At 41.2% G+C, this 16,300-nt stretch overlaps 3 protein-coding genes and 1 pseudogene across 5 annotated transcripts in view; 1 reads left to right on the top strand and 3 right to left on the bottom strand.

Moving 5' to 3' along the window:
- Positions 1 to 12,582, bottom strand: part of RNF113A (ring finger protein 113A) — a 21,172-nt gene extending 8,590 nt beyond the window's left edge. For 2 of the 3 annotated variants that reach the window (XM_005859425.2, XM_005859426.2), the window contains exons 1-2: positions 11,477 to 12,581; positions 11,288 to 11,356 (exon numbers count right to left, since the gene is read on the bottom strand). In XM_005859425.2, the coding sequence (XP_005859487.1) occupies positions 11,298 to 11,356; positions 11,477 to 12,467 (1,050 nt within the window). In that variant the 5' untranslated portion in view covers positions 12,468 to 12,581 and the 3' untranslated portion in view covers positions 11,288 to 11,297. Of the gene's footprint in view, positions 1 to 11,287; positions 11,357 to 11,476 lie in introns of all 3 variants that reach the window. The other variant, XM_005859427.2, reaches the window with a different exon arrangement.
- Positions 1,678 to 2,509, bottom strand: LOC106724940 (transcription elongation factor A protein-like 8). The gene has a single exon (XM_014534178.1). It carries the CDS (start codon positions 2,152 to 2,154, stop codon positions 1,939 to 1,941), a length of 216 nt encoding a protein of 71 aa, XP_014389664.1. The 5' UTR covers positions 2,155 to 2,509; the 3' UTR covers positions 1,678 to 1,938.
- Positions 3,762 to 4,902, bottom strand: LOC102251956 (annotated as a pseudogene).
- A 42-nt stretch (positions 12,583 to 12,624) lies between the features above and the next one.
- Positions 12,625 to 16,300, top strand: part of NDUFA1 (NADH dehydrogenase (ubiquinone) 1 alpha subcomplex, 1, 7.5kDa) — a 4,840-nt gene continuing 1,164 nt past the window's right edge. The window contains exons 1-2 of the mRNA XM_005859424.2: positions 12,625 to 12,820; positions 13,963 to 14,052. Of these exons, the coding sequence (XP_005859486.1) occupies positions 12,719 to 12,820; positions 13,963 to 14,052 (192 nt within the window). The 5' untranslated portion in view covers positions 12,625 to 12,718. The remainder of the gene's footprint in view (positions 12,821 to 13,962; positions 14,053 to 16,300) is intronic.

The following is a 16,300-nucleotide window of genomic DNA, read 5'->3' as shown; positions in this document are numbered from 1 at the left end:
GATGTGCCCGCAACCAAGGTACATGCCCTTGACAGGAATCGAACCTGGGACCCCTCAGTCCGCAGGCCGATGCTCTATCCACCGAGCCAAACCGGTTTTGGCTGTGATTTTTTTTAATACTATGCTAAAAAGCAAAATAGGATCTGGGTTTGATATGTAGCTTTTGCTACTTACCTCAATACTATGTGGGGTTCTTTTTGTCTTTAATAGTTGATAGTCAATATTATATTAGTTTCCCGTATGCAGCATAGTGGTTAGACATTTATTAAACTTACAAAGTGATCACCTGATAAATCTAGTACCCACTCCCACACCATAGTTATTACGCTATTATTGACTATATTCCCTATGCTGTACTTTACATCCCCGTGACTATTTTATAAGTGAATTTGTACTTCTTAATTCCTTCATCTTTTTCACCCAGTCCCTTAAAGCCCCTCTCATCTGGCAAGCATCAAAATAGTCTCTGCTCATCATTGATGTTTCTCTCTCTCTCTTTCTCCCTTCCTCTCTCTGAAATAAATAAAAATATATATTAAAAATATATTCTGTGTATCTGAGTTTGTTTGTTTTGATTGTTCATTGTTTTTCAGATCCACATATAAGTGAAATTATATGGCATTTGTCTTTCTCTGAATTATTTCACTTAGCATAATACAATTTAGGTCTATTTATCTTATGCAAATTGGAAGATTTTATTCTTTTTATGGCTCAGTAATATTCCATTGCATATTTGACCATCTATCAATGGACACTTAGGTTGCTTTCATATTTTTGTCTCTTGTTATAGACTTTGTTTTATAGTCTATTTTGTCTGATATATGTATTGTTACCCCAACTTTTTTTCTGTAATAACTGCCAGTTTTATTTCTCTGGCTAAGAGATCCAGAGGTGATTTGAGGCTTACATTTTAAAAAAATATATTTTTTTTATTGATTTAAGAGTAGAAGGGAGAGGGAGACAGAAACATCAATGATGAGAGAGAATCATTGATCGGCTACCTCCTGCACACCCCCTACTGGGGATTGAGCCCACAACCCAGGCATGTGCCCTTGACCTGAATCGAACCTGGAACCCTTCAGTCTGCAGGCCGATGCTCTATCCACTGAGCCAAAGCAGCCAGGGTTATATTTTAATAGTTATTTCACCAAGAGTTTAGGGGCCTCCATTGCCCTTATAAGCTGGTTGCAAATTATTTGATTCTTACTTATTAAAGAACTTTAATTCTGTCTGTGACACAAGTTCATTAAAAATACATATAAGTGCCCTGACCAGTCTGGCTCAGTGGATAGAGTGTCAGGCCATGGACTGAAAGGTCCTGGGTTCGATTCCGGTCGAGGGCATGTGCCTTGGTTGTGGACTTGAACCCCAGTGGGGGACATGCAACAGGCAGCTGATCCATGTTTCTCTCTCATCGATGTTTCTAACTCTCTAACCCTCTCCCTTCCTCTCTGTAAAAAATCAATAAGAATACATTAAAACATACATATAAGCAAAAAGAAAACTCATACCACACAGAAATAAGCACAGTTAAGTTTTTGATGTATATATGTATGTATATATGTATACACACATGCACGCAAACACACCACTTGGGATTTTTATCGTACATATGTGAGCTGATACTAAATATGCTTTGTAACTTATGTTACTTTACAATATGGAATGAACATTTTCATGCATTTGTGTGAAACTTCCCAATTGAAAAATAGACCTGGAGAATAGGTCAAAATACAAAATCCAGTAAGATGCTGGTTAACAAGTAAACTATCTAAAACAAAATTCCACCAGATGATGAAAAGTAAAACGAAGATAAAAGATACATCAGAATATGCTAACAGAAAGCAGGGGCCAGATTTTACTATCAGGTAAAAAAAAAAAAAGAATTCAAGGCTTAAAGCACACAGGATAAGGTCGTCTGCAAGAATGTCTTTGCTTTTAATGCATCATCACAAACTTGTTTCTTACTCTTCTTATTTCTTCTCTAAGCCTTTCCAACTCATATATTCCTCTTAGCATTTCTTCAGGGTTCAAATGCCTAACGGGAGTGTCTTCTTTGAACGCATGGACAGGTTGAGTCAACCCGCTTCTAAGGTTTCCTTCTGCCTCCTGTGGTACATCTTCTGAAGGGTGGTCTTCCTCAGCCTTTGGCATGTTCTATGGCTTTCCTTCATTTTCTTCACAAGACTTCTGCATGTTGAGTATTTTTCTATTATTTCCTTTTTGAATAAATTAATCCTGCAGGGATCCAGCGGATTTTTCTCCTTCTTCCCTCACTCAATTTGTGTTGCGTCCAAAAGACCAAATGTCCTAAAAGGATCTGGGGCACTTTCCCAACTTTTTTTTTTCATTTCCATTTGCCTGAAATATCTTCTTCTATTCCTTTATTTTCAATCTGTGTATCTTTTGATCTGAAGTGGCTCTCCTGTAGGCAGCATATGGATGGGCCTTATTTTCTTCTCCATTCAGCCACCCTGTCTTTGGATTAGAGCATTTAATCCATTTACATTTAAAGTAACTATTGATAGGTATGTAGTTATTGCCATTTTATTATTCAAATTTTTATCCCCTTTTTCTTCTTCTTTTTTTTTAAAATATATTTTATTGATTTTCCACAGAGAGGAAGGGAGAGAGACAGAGAGTCAGAAACATCAATGAGAGAGAAACATCGATCAGCTGCCTCCTGCACATCTCCCACCGGAATCGAACCCGGGACCCCTCAGTCCGCAGGCCGACGCTCCACCCACTGAGCCAAACCGGTCTCGGCCCCTTTTTCTTCTTAAAGAAGTCCCTTTAACATTTCTTGTGATGATGAATTCCTTTAGTTTTTTTTTCTTATCTGGGACAGTTCTGTATTTCTTGATCTGGGTGGTGGTTATTCAGGTGTGCCTATATAATTACTAATATTGAAAAATTGTGCTTTATGCACTTTCCTAGATGTGTATCTTCCCATCTCAGTAAGTGGCACCATCTTCCATCTGGTTACTCAGGTCAAAAATTTTGAAGTCACCTTGACTTTTCTCTTTATCTTATACCCTATATCTAAATAACCAGGAAACCTTGTCAGTTTTACTTTCACCCCTTCTCACCATCTGGTTTGATCCACTATCATCTCTCACCTGGACAAAGGCTGTAAGTAGCCTTCTAACTAATCTGTCCCCTTCATCCTTTGACCCTCCTGGTTTTGTTTATTTTCTCCCTAGAAACCAGTTTTTGTTTTTTTTTCTCCTTTGACATGAAGATATTTCTTAATGAGATAAATGTAGACCCATGTGTAACAGATACTCCAATTAAGATATAAACATTTCCTCTGTCCCCTCAAAGTTCCAAAAGGATCCCTTTTTGGGAGTCAATCCTCACCCGAGGATATTTTTCCCCGTTGATTTTTAGAGAGAGTGGAAGGGGGAGAGAGAGAAAAAAACATCAATGTGAGTGCCTCCCATACTCGCGCCACAAATGACCAGGGCTGGGATGGAGCCCGCAACAGAGGTACATGCTCTTTGTGTTCTTTACTGGAATTGAACCCATGACCCTTCAGTTGGAGCCAAACCGGCTAGAACCAGAAGGATCCCTTTTATTTATTTATTTATGAATTTTTTTTATATATATTTTATTGATTTTTCACAGAGAGGAAAGGACAGGGATAGAGCGTTAGAAACATCAATGAGAGAGAAACATCAATCAGCTGCCTCCTGCACACCTCCTATTAGAGATGTGCCCGCAATCAAGGTACATGCCCTTGGCCGGAATCAAACCTGGGACCTTTCAGTCCGCAGGCCGATGCTCTATCCACTGAGCCAAACCGGTAGGGCTATTTATGAAATTTTAAGGCCAGTTTATTAAGTTCATTAATTGTTTTTTCTTAGAAGAAAAAAAAAAGGAAAATCAACATCCTCTCAGCATAGGCACAGATGCTGTGGCAGTCTAAGCCTCTGCAGATGAGGATGGTCCGTCAATTGGTCAAGTCACTCCCTGGGTCAGCAGTGTTGTAGTCTGGGTCATCCTCATCATCCTCCAGCTCCAAGTCATCTATTTTCTGGGACGACGATGCATCTACCTCCACATTGTTTCCAGCATCCTCCAAGAACTGGATAGATGTGTCATCAAGATTATGATCTGTTTCAAATAGCTGTTTCCCACTTAATTTATTTTTTCCTGCTTGTTCTTCTTCTTTCATTCGTTTCTTTTTAATTCCCAAGACCAGTCAAGGGCATGTACCTGGGTTGCGGGCACATCCCCAGTAGGAGGTGTGCAGGAGGCAGGTGATCGATGTTTCTCTCTCATCGATGTTTCTAACTCTCTATCCCTCTCCCTTCCTCTCTGTAAAAAATCAATAAAATATATTTAAAAACAAACAAACAACTGTTTCCTACTTATTTATTCCTGCTTGTATTTTTCCCTTCATTCTTTTTAATTTTCAAGAGTTCTGCACCAAACTTGGCTTTCCAACTTAAGAAATTCTCAACTGTAACAGGAGTGCAATGAAATAATTGCTTTTCGGCTTCTTCTGCTGCTTTTTCTTTTTGTTTCTTTTCTTCTTCTCTTCTAGTTTTTATTTGATCCACTATTTAATTTTTCTTGTACAGCTGTCACTAAAGTAAAGATCATCACCATACCAAGGTTTTCTTCTGCCTGTAATACTAATAATTTTAAGATGCTTGAGACAACATTATCTCCTAGATTTTCCTGGGAGAATATTTCATAAAGGAGGACTTCATCTGGATATTTCTCACCATATGTAAACTTGAGTGTAGTCTGGACAGTTTCATCATTTTCTCCAGCCTCAGATGTCACAGTAATGGTGAAGCTAGGAGAATTTTCTGATAATACTGTAAAGGAGTTGGGGTACATGGACTCCAGAGCCTCCAGCTCCTTGCGCTGCTCCTCACCCCTCGCCGTACTTTGTCATCATTGCACTCATTGCCGCCCATGGATCGCCCAGACACCCAGGCGGTGAGCCATAGTTGGGACCACAGCTGCACTGGGAGAGCGGGCAGTGGCCAGGCTGGCTCAGGAGCAGAGTCCCTGGCTGGGAGGCCCAGGGCCCCCAGAAGGACCCTTTTAAAGCCAGTATCAGATCATGTCATTCCTCTGCACAAAAGCTCCTGGTGGCTCTCCATCTTATTGAGATAAGGCTGTAAACAGTCTGCGCCGCCCCTCCCCCATTATTTGTTATCTAATCTTGGAGTTCTTTCCTCTTCCTTGAGTCCACTCCAATTATATTGCTTCCTCACTGTTCCTAGAACATGTCTGGTACTTTCCTGCCTCAGGGCCTTTGCACATGATTTTATGGCTCTTTTCTGAAATGCTCTTCTGCTGTATACCTGCTTTGTTTAGGTCTCTGCTCAAATGTCACCTATCAGAAGAGGCCCTCCCTCACCATCCTAAATAAAATAACCTTCTCCACACCACTGAATTGCTTTATTATTTTTCATAGTACTTATGTCAATCTGATATTATGTATCTGTACGCATAAATCTGTTACTGTCTCTCATGTAAGTTCTATAAGAGGAGGAACTTCAGGGCTTTTGTTATAGCTCTATCTCCAGTGCTTAAATCAATCAATACCTGACCGTATAGTGGGTGCTCAAAACTATTAAATTAATATCCACAGATTCCAGTTTGTTTACCATCATGTCACCTGGACTAATGCACCAACCTAACCCATCTCCCTGTTTCATGTCTGGTTCTTTCAATTCATTTCCCACACCATAAAATTATCTTTATAAAATTCAAATCTGATCATTTCACTTTCTTTCTTAAAACACTTTGAAAGCACTCTTTCGCCCTTCAAAGTCCCTAACATGACTTGCAAGGTGTCTGTTCCTTGGCCCTGACTACCTGGCCACCTTACCTTTTTCCTCCAACCACCCTGGACTGTTCTGAGTTCTGAGCTGAAACCAGTCTCTTACTTCAGGTCATTGGAATATACTTAACTCTCTGCCTGGGATATTCTCTTTCCACCAGGGTCATTTCCTACGGGAGACTCCTCTGACTTCACACTAGGTTAGCTCTTTCAGAGTCCAGCTGCAATCTCATCCCTGCTGGCACTATTTTTGTAGCATGAAAAATATCTTGAGTACACCACTGATTTATGTACTTTTGTAGTGTTATTATCCCTTTAAGGATCTGCTGCCTGGCCAGTGTGGCTCAGTGGTTCAGCATCGACCTATGAACCAGGTCACGGTTTGATTCCAGTTCAGGGCACTTGCTTGATACCCTGTGGGGGCATGCAGGAGGCAGCTGATCAAATTATATATTTAAATATATGTTTATTGATTTCAGAGAGGAAGGGAGAGGGAAGAGATAGAAACATTAATGTCGAGAGGGAATCATTGACTGGCTGCCTTCTGCACGCCCCCTACTGGGGAACGAGCCCGCAACCATGGCATGTGCCCTCGGCTGGAATCGAACCCGGGACCCTTTATTCCACAGGCCGACGCTCTATCTGCGGAGCCAAACCGGCTAGGGCTAAAAATATATTTTTTTAAAAACTATACTAAAAAAAAAAAATCTGCTGAATGCTATGGTTTCTAAGAATAATGTTCATTTGCATATATTTTGGATATTCTCTTAAGATTCAGACAGGTATTAAAAAAACATGTGGAGTAGTAGACAAATGTTTTCTTTTCCTCTTCTCTTAGCTCTTTAACTTCTTGTGTGCTCTTGCTCTAGGGAGCAGGACCTGGCCTTTGGGTTCCCCTCTTCTTCCCCCCAGGCAATTAGTTAACCTTTGCCTTTCCCTCTCCTAAGCACCAAGGGCGCTTCTTTTTATTATTATTATTATTTAAATATTTTTATTGATTTCCTAGGGGAAAGGAGAGGGAGATAGAGATAGAAACATCAATGATGAGAGGGAATCACTGATTGGCTGCTTCCTTCACACTCCCCACTGGGGATCGAGCCTGCAACCTAGGCATGTGCCCTGACCTGGGAATCAAACTATGACCTCCTGGTTCATAGTTTGATGCTGAACCACTGACCCATACCAATTGGGCCCTTCTTTTTATTTTTAAATTTATCTTTATTGTTGAAAGTATTACCGATGTCCCCCTTTTGCTCCCATTGACCCCCTCCAGGCCCTCTCCCTGCCCCACTCAGGCCTTCACCACACTATTGTCTGTGTCCCTGGGCTATGCATGTATGCATATAAGTTCCCTGGTTAAGCTCTCCCCACCCACCCTCTATCCCTACCTTCCCTCTGAGATTCATCAGTCTGTTCTATGCTTATGTCTCTAGATCTATTTTGTTCATTAGTTTATTTTGGTTCATTAGATTCCACACGTGAGTGAGATCATGTGATACTTGTCTTTCTCTGACTGGCTTATTTTGCTTAGCATAATACTCTCCCGGTCCCTCCATGCTGTCTCAAAGGATGCAACCACTATGGAAAAACAGTATGGAGTTTCCTCAAAAAATTAAAAATGGAACTGCTGTTTGACCCAGTGATCCCACTTCTAGGAATATATCCTAAGAAACCTGAAACACCAATCAGAAAGAATGTATGCACCCCTATGTTAATACCAGCACAATTTACAATAGCTAAGATCTGGAAACAGCCCAAATGCCCACCAGTAGATGAGTAGATAAAAAAGCTGTGGCACATTTACACCATGGAATATTATGCAGCTATAAAAAAAAGAAGGACCTCTTACTCTTTGAGACAGTATGGAGAGACCTAGAGATAATTATTCAAGGGCCCTTCTTTTGTTTCTATAGTTTCCTGAGCCTACACAGCCCAGTAGGCTCACTTCTATTATCTTTGTAACTTTCTACATAAATGTCCTCTTATAATCTGAAAAAAAAGACCAACTTTTGATATGTGCTTTTAATTCTATCCCTTGTCAGTTCTAGCTACCTCCTAGAACTTAGTCATCAGCAGCATTCTTTCCCTTTCTTCTTGTTTTCTCCTGGACTCTTTCTCTCAGCTATGTAACATATAACAATTCAATGTATATCTTTTTATTTTTCCTGCCAGAAACATAATTTTACTATTTAAACATAGTGAAAAATCTAAAAAAATTTCAAGCAAGACAGAAAAGTCCAAAGATAAGAGTAACCAATTCCCTAGACCAGTGATGGCAAACCTATGCCACGCGTGTCAGAGGTGACACGCGAACTCATTTTTTTGGTTGATTTTTCTTTGTTAAATGACATTTAAATATATAAAATAAATATCAAAAATATAAATCTTTGTTTTACTATGGTTGCAAATATCAAAAAATTTCTACATGTGACACGGCACCAGAGTTAAGTTAGGGTTTTTCAAAATGCTGACATGATGAGCTCAAAAGGTTCGCCATCACTGCCCTAGACACTTACCATCAAAATTAAGCAATGTTCCCATTTGATGACTATTACTCTATACATTTTTTTAATCACTGCATATCTTTTCCTATAAAGCTTTATTCTACTCTTTTTTTAAAATATATTTTATTGATTTTTTACAGAGAGAAAGGGAGAGGGATAGAGAGTTAGAAACATCGATGAGAAAGAAACATCGATCAGCTGTCTCCTGCACACCCCCTACTGTGGACGTGCCCACAACCAAGGTACATGCCGTTGACTGGAATCGAACCTGGGACCTTTCAGTCCGCAGGCCGACGCTCTATCCAACTGAGCCAAACCAGTCAGGGCTATTCTACTCTTGAATAACTTTTTTAGCATAAATTCTCAGGAATATTTATTTAAAATTAACCATTTTAATGATTAATTTGTTAGTCATTGCCATATTTCTTGCCATACCTTTTTTTAATAGAATTTATTGGGGTGACATTGGTTAATAAAATTATATAGGTTTTGGGTATACAATTCTACAATACATTTGTATATTGTATTGTGTGTTACCACCCCAAGTCAAGTCTCCTTCCATCACCATTTATCCCCCCTTTACCCTCTTCTACCTCTCCCACCCCTCTATGATACTTTTGTTAATCCTTACCCGAGGATATTTTTCCATTGATTTTTAGAGAGAAACAACATGTGAGAGAGACACATTGATTGGTTGTCTCCTGTACGCCCACTGACCAGGGCCAGGGATGGAGTCTGCAACCGAGGTATGTGCCCTTGACCAGAATCTAACCTGGAATCCTTCAATTCACAGGCCAATGCTGTATCCACTAAGCCAAACCAGCCAAGGCCTTTTAAAAACACTCTCTTCCTTTGCTCCTGTTTCTCCACCTGCCTCTACAAGGTCTTCTTTCCTGTTTCCTATTTGGCTCAGTCTCTTTCTCTCATCCCTTAAATGCTATTTCTGTGTGATGCTTTCTTTATTAAAAAAATACATATTATTGATTTCAGAGAGGAAGGAAGAGAGAGAGAGAGAGAGAGAGAGAGAGAGAGAGAGAGAGAGAAAGAAACATCAATGATGAGAATCATTGATCAGCTGCCTCCTGCACGCCCCCTAATGGGGATCGAGCCCGCAACCCAGGCATGTGCCTTGGACCATAATCAAACCAGGACCCTTCATTCCTCAGGCTGACGTTCTATCCACTGAGCCAAACCAGCTAGGGCCTGTGTGATGCTTTCTTAAGCCCTTTTCCCAGTAGGCTTCTCAAGTATCTAAGGTATCTCCACTATACTTTATATACTGTTATAGAATGTTTCACATTAATACACTGAGAAGAGTACAGCATCTCTCCTATGGTTTTTCTTCTAAAAATGAATAAGCTAAATTTAATAATAAGGAAACATCAGACAAACCAAAATCTGGAGGTAGCTACAAAATAACTGGCCGGTACTCTTTAAATATGTCAAGGACATGAATAACAAAAGAAAGACTGAGAGTTCTTCCAGAATAAGAGACTAAAAAGACATAGCAACTAACTGCAATGTATGACCCTGAATGGCATTGTGGTCCAGAAAGAGGACATTAGTAGAGCAATTGATGAAATTTGAATAAGGTCTGTAAATTACTTAACAGCATTGTACCAATGTTAATATTGCAAATTTACTAACAGAATGCAGTTATGTGTGTATAAGAGATCTGTTTACTCCAACTTATTATTTCAATGCAATCCCAATCCAGCATGCTTTTGCAGTAGTTGACATGATGAATCTAAATTTTTTATGGGAATGCAAATAAACAATAAAAAAAGTTTCACATTGTGAGTTTATGTTTCTGAACTCCTCCAAAGCTGGGATTGGGTTTATCCTGAGAGATCAACCCAGTGCACTTTTTTTCTTGTACTCATCACACCTGTCACTGATGTCTAGCTCCATGAGTACAGGGGCTGTGTCCATTGTTTGCTAATATCCGTTATGCCTGACACAGAATAGCTGCTCAAAGAATATCTTTAAATGGATTAATGATGTGAATTTAAAAAATCCTAACCCACAATTTATTCTTGCATTTCTTTCCTGGGATCAGCCCAAATTCTAGCCAGATCAATAAAAATTTACTAATCATTTGGCCTCACTGGCCTCCCTACCTCTTGTCATCCCTCTCCCTGCAATCTATCTAATAGTCTGCAACAAAAAATTTTTTATAAGTCTGATTTTGTTCCTTTTCCCAAAACTCTGCTATCTCCCCATTACCGAAAGAATATATAGTCAAGCTTCTCAACTTGGGTTCAAGGATTTGGCCCCAGTCTCCCTCTTGAAAACTCTCTGGGTTTATTTATTAAGGACTTATTATATGTCAAGCACTGGGCTAGTTACAGGTTCACAAATTAGTTGGGAAGACAGGTATCTAGATTAACTTTAATAGGGGGTGATACTACAGGGTCTGTGACTGCAGTTGCAGACAATGCATTATAAAATACTAGGTTTTTGCCCTCTGCAGATTCCCAAGTTCAGTCGATGACTGCAATGTCCAATATGGTGGCTACCAGCCACATTTCAAGTGCTCAACAGCCACATGAAGCCAGCAGCTATCATATTGGACAGCACAGCATAGATCATTTCAATTATCCATGGAAGGGGTGGTTAGTGTAGGTGCTTCAAAGAGAGCAAGGCCATTTCCCATACAGGCATTCTGTGGTGTTAGCCACCAGTCAGTCCCCCAACCCAATTCTCCCACTCACCTGCCCCCATACCTTGGCTGGGGTATATTATGGCACAGGCTCCCAATAGAGATAATGCATGAAAGTACTTTTGCAAAACATTAAGTGATACAGAAATGTGATATAATAGATTCAGTTCTTCCTTTCACCAGAGTTTTGGTTATTTCAAGCAAATTCTAGCTCTTTTCTCAAATTTATCCCATCCTTGTAATTTATGCCAAAGAGTTCTGAAAAGTTACACACAGGCAGCATTTATACCAGGTAAAAATACAGATTATACTTACCTTGATGCTTTCACAAGCCATCTATCCAGGAACCTACTTCATCACCTGCCTTTTCCTCTGTCAAGTTCCCTAGAAAGGAAGGACACAAATTAAGATTTCCAAAATATTTACTTTGAAATTGGAAAATAAGGGAAAACTAAGTAATGGGAATTGGACCCGAATCGGGGTTTTCTGGAAAATCATAAGTACCATCCTCTTCTGCATCCTGATGCTTATCCAGCTTAGCAATCAATTCTTTCGCTGGATTGAAGACGCCATTGGTCTGCTGGTCACAGACGTAGCAGCGCGGGGTCGTGCGGAAATGCTGCAGTGCACAGCTCTCGCAGAAATAATGCCTGCACTTGGTGACGACTGGGTTTTGGAAGGACTGGCGACAGATGAAACACTTGAATGGTATTTCCTCACTATCGCTTCCCACTTCATAATTTTCATCTTCATAGACACCATAGCGACCCTCATCAAGCTCACGTTCGATCTGCCACCCATGCTTGTAATCTGATCGGTCATGGAGGAATTTGCAGCTGTCTCCGAAGCCGCAAAAGCCAGTCTCCTTATAGTCCTTACAAATGTCGGGCTGGTAATCCCAGCGCACGGTGGCACGTAGATGCTCGGGAGCTCGGATGGGGCCCTTCCGCACCATTCCGGAGGAAGCATTGCCCATAGATGTATCCTTGGGTTTCATGTATTTCTGATAGTTATTGATTCCCCGATAGATCTTGTCATCTTCCTTGCCTCTCAGCTCCTCCTGGATCTTCTGGCTGCGCTCAAAGATGGCTTGTGCGTCACGCTCCTTTTCTGTGTCTAGCTCGTAGACAGCAGTCGCCCCCATATCCTTTGGCCCCACGGGTTTCGCCGAGCAGGTGGACTTGTAGACCACACGGAGAGACTCAGCCTCCTTCCCCTTCCCATCCCCCTCCTCCTCACTACTCAATTCACAGTAAACCACCTTCTGTTTACCACTGCCACGGGTCTTCTGTATCATCGGATTGTGGGTCGCCCGCTTCTTTTCGCGGCGAACCACAGTGCTGCCTTCGTCGCTGCTGCTGCTGCTGCTGTCTCCGGGCTCTGGGTCGCAGATCGGGCGCTTCCTGCGGCCTACAGGCCCCTTTCGCCCAGGCTTTTTGAACAGGAAGGTGCACACTTGATCCGTCGCCTTTCCAGGGGAAAGTTGCTCTGCCATTGTGCAGCCCCGTGCTCCGAAACAGAGGCTTCGCGTTACTGCACGCTCCGCCGAGAAGCCCGAGCCAAGTGCGCCGTGGGAAACTGGAGCACTCGGGTGCGCGAGTGCGCCGCTCTAGAACCCTGCGGGCCACCGTCGTTTCCGCCGCTGTACGTGACCCCGCCCAGCCGCGGGGCTCAGTGGGAAAGGATCGAAGTCGGTCGCTTTTCGGGAGCTGGAGGTATTTTTCTGGCCTTGGTAACCTTGCCGCGATGTGGTTCGAGATTCTCCCCGGGCTCGCTGTCATGGGCGTGTGCTTGCTCATCCCCGGCATCGCCACCGCGCACATTCACAAGTTCAGCAACGGGGGCAAGGTGAGGCGGCTGCCGCGGCCGGCTCCGCGGCCCGGCGTTACGTAAGGGGCCGTGGCTTAGGGAGGTCATTAGCATCCGGAACCTCCGTGGGAGAAGGGGGATACCGCGGTCACCCCCCGCCCTCCCTTTTCCGTATTGCCTAAAAGCGGAGGTTTGCGGAACGAAGCCCAACGGAAACAACATTCTACTCGAGCAAAACCCGGCTAGTTGTTGGGTGGAGAAGAGTGGGCCGGAGGGCCGAGTAGACTGGGGCTTGGAAAAGTAGAGGAGCAGAGGTTAGGTCCAGACTCCTCCGTAGAGGAGGGAGGTGTCACTTACGCTTGCCCCCACTCCTAGTCTTTCATGCTCGATTTTGATTTTAACTCCTCATATTCACATTTTAGTAACTTCTCATTCTTCTTCCCCAACCTTAATTAGGTTTTTACTTTGAACATTTTTTTATCCCCCATTTTCTCTTGCAAGCCTTTAAGAATGTACCTCAAGATCCTGTTTTTTTTTCCATGTTGTAATTACCCCCTCTTCCTAGTCCTTTATATCATCTCTAGAGTACAGAGTATAAATGTGTTTGCTTTTGGGTTTTGTGGTTGTCCTTCACAAAATCGCTGTTTTCTTTCCATTAGGTACCAAAAAGAAACAAGTAGTTATGTCGTTAAGAGGGCGTGGGGGCGGGGAGGAAAGAAAAAATACCCAGGTTAAAATAGAAAGTGTAAATTACCATGTTAATTCTAAAGTTTGGTGGTCCGATTTTTTTTTTTAACGAAGGGGAGAGAGGGGGGGAGGGAGGAGGAGAAGGGAGAGAGAGAGAAACATCAATTCAACAGAGACACATCCATTGGTTGCTTTCCACTTGCGCCCAGATTGGGTGGGGGATGGAACCTGCAACCCAGGTACATGCCCTTGACTGTACCCTTGACAGGGAATTGAACGTGGGACCCTTTGGAGCTCTGGCTCACACTCAAACCACTTACCTACACCGGCCAGGACAGTGGTCCGATGTTATTTAGGATTATAGTCATATTGTTAATTTGGTTTTTGTTTCAGTAATGATTCCGTTATTCTAGAATGTCACTTATTAAAGTTCTAATATTCCTCTATTGGGTCACTCATCTTAAAATTGCAATAATTATTTCTTTTAATTATAGGAAAAACGGGTAGCCTATTATTCATATCACTGGTCTTTGATGCAAAGAGATAAGCGAGTCTCTGGAGTTAATCGTTACTATGTGTCAAAGGTAAGATAGCTCTGATGCTTCTAGGCATCTGCCAGGGTGGCAGTGGGTTCTATTAATGTTTTGCCAGAGGTCTTACAGTGCTAATTGAATTTGCATTTTCTTGCCTGCTAGTAAGGTTGAGCAGCCTTTCACACATACACTGAGTGTATTTCTTGTTCTGTGGATTATTTGCTTATATACTTTACTTGCTCTGTTCTCTTGTTTATTTATAGGGTTTCTTTATGTGTTATGGGTGTTAAGCTTGTCTTTTTTATATGTACAAATATTTTTTCCAGTTTCCTGCTTGTCTTTATAATAATAGTTTTTTGTTGTTGTTCATCCTCACCCAAGGATATTTTTCTTTTTTTAAGTATATTTTTATTTATTTAAAAAATATTTTTTATTTCAGAGTGAGAGAGAGATACAAACATCAATGATGAGAGTGAATCATTGATCAGCTGCCTCCTGCACACCCCACACTGGGGATCTAGCCCACAGCCCCCGGCATGTACTGACTGGGAATTGAACTGTGACCCCCTACTTCATAGGTCGATGCTCAGCCACTGAGCCACACTGGCCGGGAATACCCTAGGACCGTGGTCGGCAAACTGCAGCTCGCGAGCCACATACAGCTCTCAAAATACCATGTGCAGGCGCGCACATACAGTGTGATTGAAACTTCGTGGCCCATGCGCAGAAGTCAGTATTTTGTGGAAAAGCCACACTCAAGGGGCCAAAGAGCCGCATGTGGCTTGCGAGCCGCAGTTTGCCGACCACTGCCCTAGGATATTTTTTCATTGATTTTGAGAGAGAGCAGAAGGGAAGGAGAGAGGGATAGAGGGGGGGGGAGAGAGAGAGAGAGAGAGAGAGAGAGAGAGAGAGAGAAAGAGAAAGAAAGAGAGAAACATCAATTGGTTGCCTCTTGCATGTTCACTGACCTGGGCTGGGGATGGAGCCTGCAGCCAAGGTATGTGCCTGGGACCCTTCAGTCTGAGGGCCGACGCTCTATCTATTGAGCAAAAATGGCTGAGGCTGATAGTAGTTTTTTAAGTTTGATGTTCAGTTTGTATTTTATTATTCTTAATGTTGGGTTTTATGTCTTGTTTACAAATGGGCTTCCTATTTAAGATTATAAAAATATATTCTTCCAATTTCTCCAAATACTGTTACAGTTTCTGTTTTCTTTCTTTTTGTTTTTGTTTACATTTAGAGCTTTGACCCATCTACAGGTCATTTTGGGGTATAATGTGGAGGCAGAATTTAACTTTCCTTTTTTTCCAAGAGATAGGCAGTTATCACAATAATCTATTTATAGATCAATTCATTTTTTATTTGAAATACCACTCTGGGAAACTAAATTTCCATATACACTTGGGCCTGTTTCACAAATGTGCTGTTCTACACACCATTGGTTTGCAAATTCCTGCACTAATATCATACAAATGTAAAGATTCACTATTATTTTCTATTTGAATGAATAATATGAAATTGCTGTTTTTGTGGTTCAAAAATGACCAAGCAGAAGCATAGGGGATATAGTCAATAATATTGTAATAACTATGGTGCAAAGTAGGTACTGAAAATATGAGGGTGGAACACTTAGTAAAGTACATAATTGTGAAACTAGTACAAAATAATATTGAATGTAAACTGTAATTGAAAAAAAATTTAATTAAAAAGTGAAGTGGAAATCCAAAAATATGACCAGTTAGTAGCATCTTCATATGGTTCAACCTAATAGTATGTTCTAATATATTGTAGGAGTTCATCTTCATTACTCTTTTAAAAAATTTTAGTTACATTTTTATATTTTCCCTTTGCTCATTTATTCCTCACAACAAATTTAGTTAAATATTAATCCCATTTCATAGATGAGAGAACACAGGGTCACTGCTTAAATCACTATGAGGACTCAAATTAGGTGATCTATCTCTCAGTGTAGTGTTATTTGAGACTCTAGTCTAAAGAACACAATGATAGCTATCTACTCATGTAGAACAGTATTTCTCAGTGTGGTCCAAGAATAACCATCATAATCTGGCATACAAGATACAATGCAGACTCCTAGGCCTCTGGCCCGACCAGACAAATTAGGATTTCTATAAAGTGGCTCCTAGGACTATGTAAATTTAATTTACCTTAAGGTGATTCTTCCTGCAGTAGTAATCAAAATACCTGGACTGTGTTATTTTAATACCTGAAAGAAATGTCATCACTAATCTTTTTTTTTCTTTATTGACTAAGGTATTACATATGTGTCCTTAACCCC

Source organism: Myotis brandtii, unplaced genomic scaffold, assembly GCF_000412655.1.
Source record: "Myotis brandtii unplaced genomic scaffold, ASM41265v1 scaffold126, whole genome shotgun sequence".
Lineage (NCBI taxonomy): Eukaryota > Metazoa > Chordata > Mammalia > Chiroptera > Vespertilionidae > Myotis > Myotis brandtii.
Note: the sequence above shows the minus strand (reverse complement) of the source record. Positions and strands in the feature narration are given on the sequence as shown.